This window comes from Mirounga angustirostris, unplaced genomic scaffold (genome assembly GCF_029215605.1).
Source record: "Mirounga angustirostris isolate CCGP_5_RB_7025 unplaced genomic scaffold, mMirAng1.0.hap1 SCAF_11, whole genome shotgun sequence".
NCBI classification, from domain to species: Eukaryota; Metazoa; Chordata; class Mammalia; order Carnivora; family Phocidae; genus Mirounga; species Mirounga angustirostris.
In genome coordinates this window covers 26700678-26716627 of record NW_026991719.1, presented here as the reverse complement: position 1 = coordinate 26716627, position 15950 = coordinate 26700678, and the positions used below count along the sequence as shown (strand labels likewise).

Genomic DNA, 15950 nt, shown 5'->3' with positions numbered 1-15950 from the left:
CCTCCAAGGGTAACTAGTCTCTTGAATGTGAACACCATAAATTAATCTGGCCTGTTCTGGTACTTCATGCAAATGGAATCCTACAGCATGTACTCTCTTGTGTCTCACTTTTTAAAACTCACATTCATCCGTAGTGTTGTATGAACTTGTTCATTCTCATTGCTATATCATATTCCATTGTGTGAATATGCTATGATTTATATATTCTATTGCTGATTGATTGACACTTGTTACAAAGAATGATGTTAGAAACATTCTAAACTGTGTCATTTGGTGAATCTATGTATACATCCCTTTTGGAAATCCATCAAGGAGTGGCATTCGGTACGCATGTGTTGAGCTTGTATACATTTGGCCAGTTTTCCAGGGTGGTTGGACCAGTGTACATTCCCATCAGCAAAGCAAGAGAGTTTCAGCTGCTCCACATCCTCCCCAAGCCTTGTGCTGGCTGTCTTTCTCATCCTGGTGGGTGTGCATAGCTACATTTTACTAACTATATCAAGCCTGATGATCTTCAGATCTGTGTTCTGACTTTACCTCCCTTCTTAATGCTTTATTCTATTTATATTTTCTTCATCCTAGGTTTTATCTATTCATTTTTGAAATTGATTCATTCTTCTAAGTTGCCCTATAGCCTTCATGGAACAATACGAGGTATAAATACGTACGTAGTATATACACAGATATGAATCCTCAACTAGTGGCACCATTATCAAAAATCCTAGAGTCTTCCCTTTCCTCCAGCCCTTACATCCAATTGGTTGAAAAGTAGAATTGATTGTATCCTATAACCTGTCTTGAATTCAACCTCACCACCAATTCCCTGTGCTGCTTTCTTAATTCAGGCTTTCATCCTTTCTCTCGCGCTTTTTTTTTTTTTTTCAAAGATACTTACAGTCCAAAGGATCTGCTTTTTTTTTTTTTTATTATTGAAGTATAGTTGGCACACAAAATTACATGGGTTTCAGGTGTTCAACATAGCAATCGGACAAGTCTATACATTACGCTGTGCTCACAAGTGTGGTTCCCATCTGTCACCAGAGAATGCTATTAGAATACCACGGACTCTATCCCCTCTGCTGAACTTTTTTTTTTCCTGTGACTTATTGATTCTATAACTGGAAGCCTGTATCTCCCCCTCCCCTTCAGCCATTTTGCTCATCCTCTCATAACTGGACTATTGTAATGGTCTATTTGACATACATTTCCATTCTGCTCCAAACCTCCTTCTTCATGCTTGTTTCTTCCCACTCCAAATCCAGTTCTCTTTAAAAAGAAAAATCTTCAGAAGTACAGGTAATGCCAATTTTTCTCTTGTCTTTCCATCATAGGAGGAAAGACTTCTAAGGGATGAGAGTAATTCAGCCTGTGAGGATGTAGATTCCCACACTAGAGTCTTGATAGTAACTCAAGAATGTGGTTTGATGTTCTAGTGGGGAGAGTAGTATTTCCTTTTTTTTGTTTTTTTTTAAGGTTTATTAGTGTGTGCATGAGCACTAGCCAGGGGTGGGGCAGAGCGAGAGGAAGAGAGAGAATCTCAGACTCCTTGCTGAGCAGGGAGCCCGAGGCGGGGCTTGATCCCAGGACCCCGAGATCATGACCTGAGCAGAAGTCAGACGCTTAACCAGCTGAGCCACCCAGGTGTCCTGGGAGAGTAGTATTTTCTGAATATTAACCTTCCTGAGATACAAAAGCCAATATTGGCCCAATTCTTTTTTGAATTCCAAAAAGAGGATAATCTGATTTTATAACACAGCAGTATGTTAACATTTAAAAATCTGTGCTTCAGTAAATTATTAATATGAGAGATTAGCTCTCAGAGTCAACTTAAGAAACTTGCTTCTGCTCTTCATATACTAACAAAAACATGCATGAAACCTGGTGATTTAAGCCTATTTAACTCTTCATTGGCATGTGTGTTCCTTAAACCCAGTAGGTCAAACCACTCTTCGCTTTTGCTTCCTTTTTTTGGTCTCTGTTTCTATACTTAAAATCTATCCAATACTGTGTTTCCTCATGTCTGAGTCTATCTCCTGCCCCCACCCCTTCACTAGATTCTAAGCTCCCTAAAGTCTACGCCATATTTGGGTGGCCCTAGTAGTGGAATCTGGTTACAATGCTGAAATTTTAAACTATTTCCAGGTCCACCCTCCAAACATTTTCTAGGCTTTACAAATAGTAAAGAACAGTGAAAAGAGTTTAACTGATAGGCAAAGACACATGTAAGTGCCCAATAAATACATCATGATCATGTCATCTAAAGAAATGAATATAGGGGAATATGCACAAGAAACTTATTCTAGGTACAGCACATGAAAAAAATTATCGGAGATACATGAATAAAATTCCTTGCATTCATATTTTCCTTTTATCCCTCCCGCCCCCAAAAAAAGTCTTGACAAAAATAAACCAGAGCTGGAGTACAAGCTTCAGCCCTTGGTAAATCATTAAGTGGTTAAATTGGTTTTAACCTCCATTTCCCCCTTTATGGATTCCCTGTGCGTCCACGTCCATCTGTGGGGAGTTCCGATCACATCCTGGCTGTTGAAGGCCTGCCACCAAGAGGACTTCTCCCTCAGGGTGGAGGGGATCTTTCTCTCCCACTGTCCCCGGCAAAAACCAATATTCACTGGTTCTCTCACTACTCCAGGGCGCTGCTCTCTGACAATATGAACGTGAATACACCTTTTAACATGTGTGAATAGTATGGATATTTTCACCTCGGGCCCCCAAGAAGGATAGGGAAAGGGTGTCAATTTTACTCCTATCTCAGGCTTGTGGTTCATGATTTATCTTGCAAAAAAAATCTTACTTTAATTTACCCACTTGCTTCCTTCTTAGATGTATAAAACAGAAGAAGGAAAGGTTCCTTTTGCAAATTGCTAAAAAGGCAAGACAAACTCTGAGCCCGCTCATTTCCCCTCATACAGCAATCTAAAAATGGCAAGTGAAAGTGTCTAGGCTGAATTTATTTTGTACTGTGTTCCCAACAGTATTCCTGGACATACTGGGTTTTCTTTTAAGGAATTGTAACTGCACAACAGGCTACTTTGCATGAACATAGCATCCCCCAGCCTTCAGATCACTTTCCTAGTCATTGTGTCATTTGACCCACACGAGGGCCCTATGCAGTAGTATCTGAATTTTACAGATGAGTCAACAGAGCTCCAGAGGGGTTAAGTGACTGGCCTCTAAGGGGCAGAATTGGTCCGGAGCTCTGCCTTGCTCGCCTTTGTGCCTCCGCCAGAATATACAGCTACGTTTGCTGAAGATTAAGAAGCTGCTTTTGATTCTGGTAGATATTCATCTCAAAGGGAAGGAGAAAAAAAAAAAAAAAACCCTGGTGCCTTCATTCGGTAGCATTTGAATATTAAATTTTCCTTACCTGTTTCAACTTAGGATGACTTCTTTGTTCGCTTAATTGACTGGTAATTCCTTTGTTTACTTTTTTCCCCAATCTTAAGAACCAAGTCATAAGTATTAAAAATGGTTACATTAGCATTTAACATTTTTTTTAATGAAATTCGAGTGTTTCAGAATGGGTAATTTAGGCAGGCATGTATGTAGAATTTTGCATTTTAATTAAAAAGCCTCAAAATGAAATGAACCTCTGACAATAACAAATGAGTACTTCTAAAAGCTGCGTTGCTACTTGATATATGTTTGGTGTTTTCTTGTGGATAATAAGTACTACGACTTGTTTCAAAAAAGTGACAGGACTAAAACAATTAAAAAAGACAAAGCTGCTCTTTTTTAATCATATGCTCATAAATAAAACTGGGTTGTGAATTATTTCCAGAGAAGCAATTGACAAAGTGTAAGTAAATCACTCTAAGAACTAAAGCTGTCTTGCTTCTTTTTTTTGAATGTTCAAACCAAACCTGTATCCTTGTCCAATTATGAATTTCCTTTGACAAATAAATATTTACAAAGAATGAAATATAGACTTTGTGAACTTCCTAAGGCCAAAGCATACTGTGAAAACTAAAATTTAATATTTTCTCTCACCTCAAATACACCAAAATAAGAACATAACTTAAAAATCATTCTCTCTTGCAGCAGACTGTCCATTAATCATTCTTTAGATAATATTGGCTTTGTGAGTTTTCAGGTAGAAAGAAAAACTGTGATTTCTAGATCAGAAAATCTGAATATTTATGGATCTGAAGAAAACAGTAACATCTAGCAAAATAGAATTTTCTGTAAGCCCCATTATGAAGTCAAGAAGGAGAGATCTTTCAACATCCCCCCATTTTCCTGTGAAAATTCTTTATGTCTTAAAGGGCTTGATTAGGTAGATCCAAGGGTTAATTTACTTGTGATCTGGGAAAAGACTGAGACTGCCTTATTATTTATTTAAATTTTTTTTTTTTTTTTAACTGATGTGTGGGAGGAAGGTAGAAAGAGGCCCCAGAATGAATTCACTAATTGGGGTTTTCACCTGCTGTGAGTCTAATCGAATACAAAGCCTTATTTGTAGCTGAAGAGGAAGGGAGATTATGCAGAGTGTCAGAATTTCTGCCTAGTTTTGAAATTCCTGTTATTTGGCACAATCGTTTGGGAAAGGCCGACAGATAGTTAGGGCTTTGAGCCGTTGTTAAGGTAGACCGGGAATGCTGTCGTCGGTCTGCTGGAACCACCTTAACCAGGTACCCATTTTTAGCAGGTGGCAGTGTGTTTGCTTTCCAGCGGGCCGCACTTTGGCTGGCAGGCGAATAGGTACCTGAATTCTTTCCTGGGAAGTAACTGCTGGCCCGTGAGGTTAATGATATTTTAGTGAAGATGCTAAACTTCACATCTTTTCAGATGTTCACTGTGATATTGGTGGCTCTGGGAAGCTTTGAAAAATCTTATTAAAAGCAAACCACATGAGAAGGAAGCCTTGTTGGACTTGATCTGGAACCTATTTGGTGAAATCTCTGGTTTGGATGGCAGCTGGCTCAAAGAACTTTCCTCAGCCTGGCTTACTCTGTCTCCCTGCAGGGGAAGGGCCTGGAAAAATAGGCTTTTGTGTGGGTGTGAAGGACTCTGTGTCTGAATGTAGAGGCCTCTTCATTTACTAGTTAATGTGAACTGACTGGAGATTCTCATATCCAGAAGATGATGGTTTCAGATGGATCTAAAGAGATTGTTACACATGTTTTAATTAGTACACCATGGTATTTGCCCTAACTAGCAGTGACTCACCACCACTGTAAGCATTTATTGGACGTCCGATTTGGTGTTCATGGCTCATACTTGTGCTTTGCACAGAGAAACATGGAATCCTTATGCGTTTGCTAAATATGCAAATGCTGAAGTTTTACTGTAAAATTCCTATTATGCTTAATTGAAGTAGTACCTACATTCCAAATGATTTTTATAAAATGATGCAGCTTATACTTAAGATGGGCTAGGGAACACAAAGCAGTTCAGGTGGAGACTCTTGGAGCTAGAGGAAGCTGGACCCTCGGGGGTGGTGAAATCCCTCAGGGCCACCCCCAGGCAAGTGCCCAGCGCAAACCATCCCGTCTTTTTCCTTTTCCTTTCTGCTCCTCGTTTTGTAATGGTAAAATCTGGCTAACACTGAACCTCAAGCAGCCTAAAAGGAAAAGGATGTGTTTGTGGAACATCAGAGCAGCTTGGCCCTCTGCCCTAGGCCTTTCACACCCTCCACACCTCTGACCCTCCAGCACTGACATTTCAAATCAATAGCTCCAATCCAGACATCTTACCTCTGAGCTCCGGACTCAGGTGTCCAGCTGCCTTTTACATCACACTGCCACCTCGAACTCATCATGGTTAAGACTGAATTGATCCTCTCTCCCTGACCCTCTTCTGCCTGGACCTGCCCCCTTCTCCTGACATTCCTGGCTTGGCGAATATTACTCATCCAGGCTTGGGATTCACCCAAGAGCACAGTGACTCAACCTTGGCTGCATAGGAGAATCCCCTTAAAAATCCCAGTGCCCAAGGCCAATTAGATCAGAACGGCAGGGTGGTGAGATGCAGTGGTGGCCAAGCCTGAGGCCCAGGCTCCTAGGTCTTTCCTCTCTTCCATCCGTGCATCTGATCAGTCATGACTCCTGTAGTGTTTAGCCTTATTATTTCTCCACTCGGTGCCATTACCAGTGTTCAGATCCTCGTCATCCTGTAGTCCGCTTGTATCTGGTCTCCTAATTCCAGACTCTTCTGACCCAGCCCCCATTCCATGTCCCGAGTGCTTTTTCTAAAAGGCAAATATGACAGAACCACACTCGTGCTTACATTCTGAACTTTCAGGACACAGGTCAAACTCTGGATCATCACGCTAGGTCCTTCTCAATTTGCCCACCCACTGGATCTCTCTCTTGACATTCTCTCCCAAAGATCAAATAGACCACTGAAGTTCTTGAAAAGAAAAAACTGTGGCCTCTTTACCTTCACACCTGCCGTCACCACCATTCATAATTGTTGATTTGCCTTTACCTCCAACGGACCAGAGGCTCCTTTTGCACCTACAGAGGAGGCTTCTAGAAAGAGCCGTTCAATGACTGAACCCAGCTTTCTTTTCAGCTCCAACAGGTGGAGTTAACTTATTCCTCCATCAGGAGTCCCCAGTCAGCATCCAATTTAGTGACCCAGAGGGTGGCTTTGACTGGATGGATCCCTGTTTGGTCAGGATCCTGGGAGAAATAGATGGTACATTCAAAAGTGGTGCTTGAAAAGAATGTAAGAAAAAGGCTATTTACAAAACCCGAGCAGCGTTGGGGAGAAGAACAAGAGCAAACGCAAACGTCTCTCTCCTCCTGCCCTTTATGTCCCGCTGTAGGCTTTTCCTCATGGCCTCCCGTTGGCTGAAAGCAAAAGGAAGCCAAAGGGCGCCGGAGACTCTGACTGATGACATCCCCAGAGGCCCAACCTCCTGGGGCACAGAGCAGAGTGGAGAAGGGCAGAGAATAGAGCTGGAGGGAAGACTGAGGGGATATCCAGCACAGACCCTTAAGTTAGAGAGGTCTACATTTTTCTAAGTCCGTGCGACATTTAAGTGGTTCAAAGACTGGCATTTTGGGTATGGAAGGAAGAATTTACTGGGTCACCTTCCTAGCCTTTACCCCGTCTCATTCCTTCCTTAACCCTATTTGTAGCAAACCTACCCTCGTCTGCTGTCAGACAGTAGTGAGATTGCTTATGAGCACAAAAGAAAAAAAATACAGATCTTCCCCCACAATAAAAGAGGCCACATCCCGCACCCCCATGGCAGCGTAGTAGAGTGGCCTAGGCCTTGGAGCAAAACTCCCTGGTCCAGTCCTTGCACCGTCACATTCTCACTATGGTGTCGGCTCGAGTATAGCTCACGGTAAATTCTGGAGTCAGAATTGCAACTTGTCTTTTCTGGTGGCAGAGCCCCCATGTTCCTTTCATGTCTCTGATTCAAGCCAAAACAGTAATGACAGCTACTATAAACAATGTATTTTCATACATAGCATCATTATAGAATTTATATATGAAATGAAGATTTGTAAATTACCTTCTTTTCTTAATGCCTTTTCCTAAGAAGCAAAACCCATCATCTAACTGAAACTGACAATAAAACAGTTACTGTGATGCCCATGCCATTTCTTAATAATACTTGGAGTATTTAATTTCTAAAATAACATCAAGAGTTGGGAACAAGTCAAGTGCCTATAACTCCAGTCTAAAAAAGAACTTAAAGATGTATTTTTGAGGATTGCCATCTGTCAGATTTAAGGGAAAAAAAACTGAATAGTGATTTCTTATTTTCCATTCTTTTTTGTTGTCCAACGAATTGTTCTAGTAGTTTCCCCGGTGAACAGTGCGAAAAAAAGACTTGAGCATTTATATTTTAGAGAAACGTATGAGCACGCCCGAATCTTCAGTGGGTAATTTCAAAGTGTAAAACAAAGAAATAACAAGAAAGGAGAAGCATGACAAAGCACAGGTGTTGCAAACCTTTAGCTGATTGATTTCTGATGTGTACAAATGCCCATGCTGTGAGGTTTGTGTCTTTTCATTGAAATAAACATAAGCAGTATTTAAGTGATTTGCCACATTGACACAGAGATTAGTCACTGATTAATAGCAAAGGCCACACGAGGAAGTCCTCATCACAGCATATGAATCCTTCTCCCTCCACCAAGATAAGGACAGACCTAGAATCTGCAGTTCGACCAAGGGACAGCCTCACCCAAAGGGAATCCTAGTGTGCCCCCCTCAGACCATAACAGAAGCTGCCTCCACCACTCACTGGCTCAAAATTGCTAAAAGACAGCATTAATAAGTCTCAATTTATGAGGCAAATGCTAGCAGAAGTGCTATATTTGCTTTCAAATAGGAAAACCAATCCTACCTACGTGCCCAAGTCTTTAGTGATAACGTTTACATTTTTATTTGGTTTGTCAAGGGGAATGAAGAAACTTGGCACCCCCTTTCCCTTTTGTTCACTGCCTTTATTTTTTGCCTCTTTTGTCATGCAGTTGCAGACAGTAAAGGGAGATTGATGTCCACAGTCCTTTTAGCTCCAATGTTCTACAGGGAAAAAATGTTGAGCAAAAAAGAGGATATTTAAAAAGAAAAAGGGGGACATGTTTTCAACTGTAAACTGAAGTGGAAGGAATCGACCAGAAGAGAGAGTGAAAGGCAAGTAGTTGAAAGAAGATAAAAAGAAAAGCAGGCCAGCAAAATAAATGGACAAAGAGGGACAAAGAAACCATTAAGGGAGTTTAATCTTAAAATACTCTGGGGACTCTAATCGAAGATATTATGTGAAGGTTGCAAAAACTTACTGTGCTAATGAAGGCCTTCTTCTCTTCAGAATATTTCCCGGCTTGAAATAATTTTGCATGGTTAACCTGCATCGTCATATGGCAAACTCTAAGATTAGCAGTATTTGAACTGTCCAGGCCCTGCCACTTTTCCAATGAAATGTTCCATTGGGAATGGTTTCCTTTTAGATTTCTCGAAAATAACACCAAAAGCCCAAACCGTGCCACCCTATTCGTGGTTCTCAAACTTCAGTTTGCGGTTTCTGATTCAGTACATCTGGGCGGAGACGCCGGCATTCTTATTAATCAAAAGTTCTCAGGCGATGCTGATACTGCCCTTCTGCACTTTGAGACCCACAGCTGTTTCACAAATACAAATGCTTCCTAAGAAGCCCATTTAGCCCAGGATGAGCATAACCTGAATTTCATGTCCTTACAGCCCTACCGCTTTAATCTTCGATTGAGGGAAAACGGTGGGGGTGGGGGTGGGGGTGGGGGTGGGTGGAGAACTCTGTGATTTTTCTCTCTCATTCTCTGAAAAAGAAAACTCTGAGCCCACACACTTAATTATCTGCAATGAGGTCATTTGCACGTAGGTCATTTATGTAGGCAACAAGTAGTCTTGCTGGAGGTTTGGAGACGGTGCTAGCAGGGCGGTGTGGGGCTTTCAGGTCCCCAGGACTACCTTAAATCCCTTCCTCTGTCTGTCTTGTCTTTTTCCTTGCCGTTCTGCGAGGCTGAGTCCCCACTGCCCGGTCTCTGGGAGCCCGGGTTCCCAGGTCGCTAGGTGGGGGCGGAGCCCGGCCCGGCCCCGCCCCGTCTGCCTGCAGCGCCCCCTCCCCGCCCGCTTGCCTGCCCGCGCCCGCTCCTCCGCAGTGCTTTCAGCTGCGAGCCTGGGCGGCGGCGGCGCTCGACTTTCGGGGAGTCCGGCGGCTCTGGGGAGCTCACTCCTCCGCTCGCGCCTTCCTTCGACCGCCGAGCCCTTGCAACCATGAGGGAGCAGCTCAAAGGGTAAGTGCATCACGGCCTCCTCGGATCGCCGCAGTCCGTGCACTTGTGGCACGAGCAGGGGGCAAACCCGGGCGGCCAAAACTTAGACAAGCGCAGCGGCGGGACGCCGGGCGTCGGGGAACCTCCCCCGCGGGTCCTTGCTGCGCCGCTGCAGGTGCGTCCCCGGGGCTTGCCCCTCGGCCGCCGCGCTTGCGGCGAGCCCTCTTCCTCTGGCTTTTGGGATGGGCTCGGAGAGAAAGAGCTGATTTCTCGCCGTACCCAGAGGGGACAGCGCGTTCCCCACGCGGGGATTGGGGCCGCGGGAGCTTTTTGCTCCTTTCCGGGCTGTGTGGACGTGAGCCAGACAGGCTGTTCCTAAATCGTCGCCCGACCTCGCGGAGGGAAGGGGCGCGCGAGGCTTTACCTTGCATTGCACTGCAAGTGCCAAAAGGTCAACTTTCTGCCTGATTTCTTCCGAGGATTCCAACTGACATTCCCCTTGTTGGCTTTTCTACTGTGTTCGTTCCGTGCCCCACGACTTGCAGAAATCAGGAAAGAGAGAAAAAGCAATTAAAGCCCAGAAGTCCAGGATTTGACATAGAGGGAGGATCAGGGGTTTTTGTTATGGTGGTTTTTTGTTTTGCCCTCTGGGGTTGAGTGTGCAGTCATTTCTGGATGTCCTTCTCTCGGGTTTCTCCCGGTGTCTGTGCTCGTCTTTAAGCGAAGTTTGTCATTCCAGATCTGATCTTGGCAACGAAAAGGGCAGGACAGTTTATCTCCGTTAAATTTGAAGTTAAGTTTGAAGCTGAAATTGAAAGGGTTCTGTTGCCTGACGGAGGCATAATATTAATTATCAAATGCTTTAACATCATGAAAAAAAAAAGTGCATCCGATTTAAGTGGCGAGCCAAAGTCTGTAAGTGAAATCTACATTCTTCCTTGGCCAGAAAGCTCCTCTTGGTCTCCCTGCTTTGTTATCCCTGTCACCTCTCCTCGTCACCCCCCATCACCCTTTCTCTTTTGCCTGGATTTTTTTATTTCCTTGTGCCACATCCCCTCTTTGCACGATACAGTTGCTCTTGGAGAAGCTAGAGGAGCAAATGAAACAACACGGTTATGTGAAAGGTCTCTGGCCCTTGATCACCGTGGAATTGGTTTCAGTCGGTGTTGTTTGATCTTGGATTGGACACGACCCTGAAGTGAAATTGCTTTGGCCAAAGTTGAGGGTGGGTGGGATTTCAGCCCAAAAAGCAAATGGAGGGAGGACAAGTAACAGTAGGCACAATCACCGAGGCAGTCATCTTTGGCCTGGCTTGAGCCAAACAGAATAAAATGTTAAATATCCCAGGGAACAAGAAGTGGGGACTAGAATAGGATTTCTGATGCTCAGATTGACATCCGCCCCTCCCCCGCCCCCTCCGCACGGTAGCAGAAACTTTTAACTATATTTTCCCATTCCCACCCTGCCAGTATTCCAGCAGTGCACGCCAAGTTCAACATTCAGCATGCAAATGCCAAGGTTCCTCTAGAAAAAGAGTCTGATCCCCAGATTAAAGGGAAATGATTTTGTGTGTGTGGATCATTGGGCTCCAGATTATATATGAAGCCAAACTCTAATCCTCTGCAAATCGCAAGAGAACGGTACCTTTTTATACCAGTGCATAGCGATTACTTTCCTCCCTGGGAAGTAGTGGAAAGATATTTTTTAAAAAGGCAACTGTTTGGAATATTTTCAGTACCCAATAACAGTGGTGGCAGAAGAAATCTTATTTTAATTAGGCAACTGCCATTTCCCCAGCGAGAGAAGTAGAAATTTGTTACTTTTTATAAGTGTTTAATGTTTGTTTTTAGGAAACTAAAAAAGCAATTCCAATAAGTCTGATTATTCCAGCACTGACAGCAGGAACAGCTCTGAGGCAGTTATAATAACCTTGCACACTACTTGAAACTAAAGAAGGTGAGAGAAAATTTAAATTGTATGGTAGGAAATTAGGTCAGCCCTGTGCTCAGTAGAGTCATGCTTTAGTTTCTTATTGACAAGTGGGTGTTGCCAGGGTCTTTTGTCTCATCCAGTGATTTGGTATTTTAATTTGCATCAGGTTCCTATCACGGCCCCAAATAAAAGGGAAAAGAGAGATTATTGTAGTTTGTACACATTTGAAAAGGAGGGAAGTCAGAGTTTGAAGGCTGTTCAGAGAGGCATATCTGATCCCAGGCTTTGGAACCAGCAGGGCCAAAATCAATAACATGTTTGAAAGCTTTAGAGAGCCTTTTAAGGATTATTTATGAAGCGCTCTTCTCTGTGTTAATGGTCATGGAGAATTTTGATCTACGTCGAAACATTCTCAGGGGACTGACCAAAGATGTACCCACTAACTTGTGAACAGGTTTCAGAGTTTCCTTTTTGGTTGGGCACGGTATGTGGAGAGCGCATTTCCTATGTGAAAAGTGAAATACAAAAAAAGAGACACTTAGCAAGAACGGCGCCACCCGTGCTCCCACCATGGGTTCCCCGGCACAGCATCTCTTTCTGTGTTTTCTGTAGATTCCAGGTAGACCCGAGCTGCTTCTCCTGGAGTTACCAAGAATTCTCTACTGTTTTTGAAGCTAGACACAGAGTAATAAATACAGCTGTAAAATCTCTGTTGCTCACCAGCCAAAAATGGGTTTGTCCTGTAAGGCAGGATGTAGCTAGGAGTCTCGCAGGTTTGTACCTACTGTTGCTTTACTGTCCATATTTCATCTTTTCTTTCTCTTCTGGGGGTTCAGTATGTCCCACGAGGGCTGCAAATTCACCACACACTGAAAACACCCACATCCAGTGAAGCGAACATTTGGTTCATCTTAGAGTTACCAAAGAATCGGAAGTCACTGGAGCCGGCTTGTCAATCGTTCTTAGCATTAAATGATGAGGAGATTATTTTTCTGTTTGTGAGGATTAGTCACACCCTTTATTCTTTTCTTCTTTCCACTTGTGTTCACTTCTCTTGCTTGGGTCTGGGTTGCAGCTGAAGTGAAACTAAGACTGTAAAGATGAAATGCAAATCTGTTTTCTAGTGACTTGGCATTGCTTACAAAGAAAAGGCTTGCGTGTTGGAGGGCAAGGAGGTAAAAGAGGATGGGCTTTTGGATTTGTTTGGGTTCCTTTATCTAGGTTATTCAAGTCGTTCCCCCCCCCCCCCAGCATCACAGGTAAGTGGGAAAATGAGCACCTGGAAAGGCCTCTATCTAATGACCCGTGAAGTGAGTGAACACAGAATTTTGAAAATCCTTCTCATAATTTTGACCCACTGGAATAAATTCCTTAGAAAGGTAGACATGTCTGTAGATCAGCAGTCACGAGGTTTGTTTTGGAGAGAAGCAGCTTACGTGAAGCTTGCATTCACTCCGTGTGGGATTCTCCTGCCCCTCGTATGCGAGTGAATGTCTCTTTTCTTTGGGGATTGCATTTGGTACAAGTCACCATGTTCTTCCCGTTTGAAGTCCATTTACAGATGCTGCCTTTTCGGAGCGCTTGTCTGTGCTTCCGTCTGGCCGGGTTGATCAGCGCAGACAGACATTTTTCTGCCCATCTATTGAGGATGCTACAGTCCTCCCACACTTCGTAGGAATGGGACTTTATTATCATGCATTGTGTGTATTAAGGGCCCATATGTGTGGACACACGTGCTTTTCCCCTCTTCTCCCTTCCTCCCTCTCTCCCTGGTGTTCCCATACGCGTGGCCTTGGGAAATGACAGAGGCCGAAATGTAGAGTGGTCTTTCCTTGCTGGGCACTTTCCGAGCTAAAAAACACCCGAGAACAAGCAACACTTTTTCCATGAAGCTGCAAGCTGCAGCCTCCTTGTGCTGTGCATATAAAGTACCAGTTCCGCCCACCTCTTCTCCAGATCAGAAACCAGCTTGGTTGTGGGGTTTCCTAAAACCCCCGAAAGCCTGGACTGCGTGTGTGCGTCTTCTGCTCTCCTTGCCCTTTAAGACTTGGACGTCACTCTAGTACATTCCCTCGGCTGAGAAGCCCCTGTTGTGCTCCTCACATGCAAATTGTCTCTGTGGAAGAGTAAGCCAGAAATGAATGTGTCCTGGAGAGACTGAAATGGCCCCTGGCAAGTGAACATTGTCTTGTAACTTTCTTACCGTAGTCTTCCCTGTTCCATCCCTGTTCCATCCCTGGATGGAATATCAGAGGGGATGATCTTGGAAGGGGTACAGTTTGGGGAATTTCCACATGCTTGGTGACATCTATTATTGTATTTCACAAACCACAATAAGTATTTCTCCTTTTAACTTCCTTTTTTTTAAAACAGAGGTAATTCACATGGAGTGTTTTTTGTTCTCTACAAAGGGTCTTAGGCTTGGCCAGTTTACCGCAGGTGGATCCGCATCTATAGTGTCAGCAACTAGTAAAAAGCTCGCTTTTAGTGGGCATTAATTTGGGGGCCACATAATAACAAAAGCAGCTGTGCATTGAGCACCAGAACGTGCTGGTCACCTAATCCTCTAACTCTCCCAATTGTGCAGTTAGTCGGGCACAGAGCAGAATCGAGGCCTCAGGTTGAAAATCTGTGCCGAGGTCGCTTGACATTGTTGCCCTCCCCAAACTCCTCTTTCCCTGCAGGCCCTCTGTACTTGGTGCTCTCCTTGAAGTGTCCACATGTAAGCCATTTCTCTTCTCTGCAGCCCCACCTTTCCCTGAAGATCATGAACAGGCTGTGCGTATGACTCCTGAAATACCTATGTTCGGGGCTGCATTTTACCCTATCAGAGCCCGTCATGTAATCTCCGAAACCTGGAAATACGATGCTATGGGGATTTATGTAGATGGGCCAAAGTAAGGAAAAGTATATGTGGTTATCTCTCCCGGGTTTATTCATGCAACTGAAGTAGGAACAAAGGTGTTTTGTTCTTTTTGTGGCGGGAGCTGATAGCTGGCAACCACACTTAGCTGAACTTCAAGAAATGGGAGAGAACTGTGAATGCTTCATTCAGGCCCAAGTAAATATAGGAAAAGGTGGAGTGGTGTGTGGAGGACTGAGTAAAAAAAAAAAAAAAAAAAAGGCACTTGAGAAGGAAATCATGGGGAGAGGGAAGGTAGGATAGATTGGTCGGGCACTGGCTAGACCTTAAGCCGAAGTGAAATGCAGTCATCGTGGGTATGAGACCTGGATATGGGGAAGAAGGAGTAAGGGAAAAATGTCAAGGGTTGTGAAAGCCACTGAGAAGTGAGGGGATTTGTTTATTGAACCGATGTCCTGTGTCTCTTTGACAGGGTTGAGTAACTCTTGTCAGTGTCCTTTCTGAATGGTCTACCTTGGACAGGTGAAGAAATCCTGGTTTTTGATTATTGATTACATAACCAAGTCATTTTATAACAACAGAAGGACAACCGACTTGTGGGCACCAAAAAGAAAGAAATTCTGGTTCCCAAAGCGTGTTCATGTTGCTTTTCCCTTTGAGGGCGAAGGTAGCGGCCTCTCTGCTTGTAAGAAACATTCTCAACTGCGTGACGAAGTCCTTTGAAGTAACGATGCTGAATGAAATAGAAGCAAACCATACTTTGCTTTCCTCCTTTTCTTTACTACCCATTATAAATTCTAAAGTCTCTCTTTGTATTTTCTCTTATAGCCATGAGACCCAAACAACTTGCTGGGATCATCCCAAAATGACAGAGCTCTACCAGTCTTTAGGTAAGGACATGGCCACCTTTGCTCCAGGTTAAATGACAGGTGACTCGCAGGATAAAGTAGTTTGTAGTGTGCACGTTATTGGTTGTCTAAATCTATCACTAGATTGTTTAAAAGGTGAAAACGACACCTTTCAACCCAAAATTGACAGCTTTCTTTTTCACAGAGGTTCTTTAAAAATAAGTTTTAGAATGTCATGGATTCCTGAAAATTCAATATACCTGAGAGGGCCAAAAGGTCTTTGTAGTTTTCTTTGCTGCGTAAAAGGATGGAAAAAAAAATACTTGCAATTTATGGCAATTGTTTTTCCCACCAAGAAAGAAAACTGTTTCAAGTTCTTATTGATTTCTTCCCTGTGAACTCAGGACAGTGCTTTTGCCAAACCACGAATATTGTGGTAGGAATTTTCTGCAGTCTTTTCAGTGCTTGTAATTCTCAAGCCTGTCAGGTCGTCAGCGTGAACATTTAAATGATTTCTCTACTATGTCTTGTTTTGTGTTTGTGTGAGAGCCTGAGAGTTTTCTTCCCCCTCAT

General features: G+C 43.5%; 1 protein-coding gene across 14 annotated transcripts in view; it reads left to right on the top strand.

Annotated features, from left to right (window-relative positions):
* Window positions 1-15950, top strand: part of DMD (dystrophin) — a 2113108-nt gene that overhangs the window by 1958499 nt on the left and 138659 nt on the right. For 10 of the 14 annotated variants that reach the window (XM_064573900.1, XM_064573902.1, XM_064573903.1 and 7 more), the window contains one exon: window positions 15358-15419. In XM_064573900.1, coding sequence (XP_064429970.1) covers window positions 15358-15419 — 62 coding nt within the window. Of the gene's footprint in view, window positions 1-9602; window positions 9756-15357; window positions 15420-15950 lie in introns of those variants that run through there. The other 4 variants (XM_045876169.3, XM_045876181.3, XM_045876164.3 and 1 more) reach the window with 1 other exon arrangement.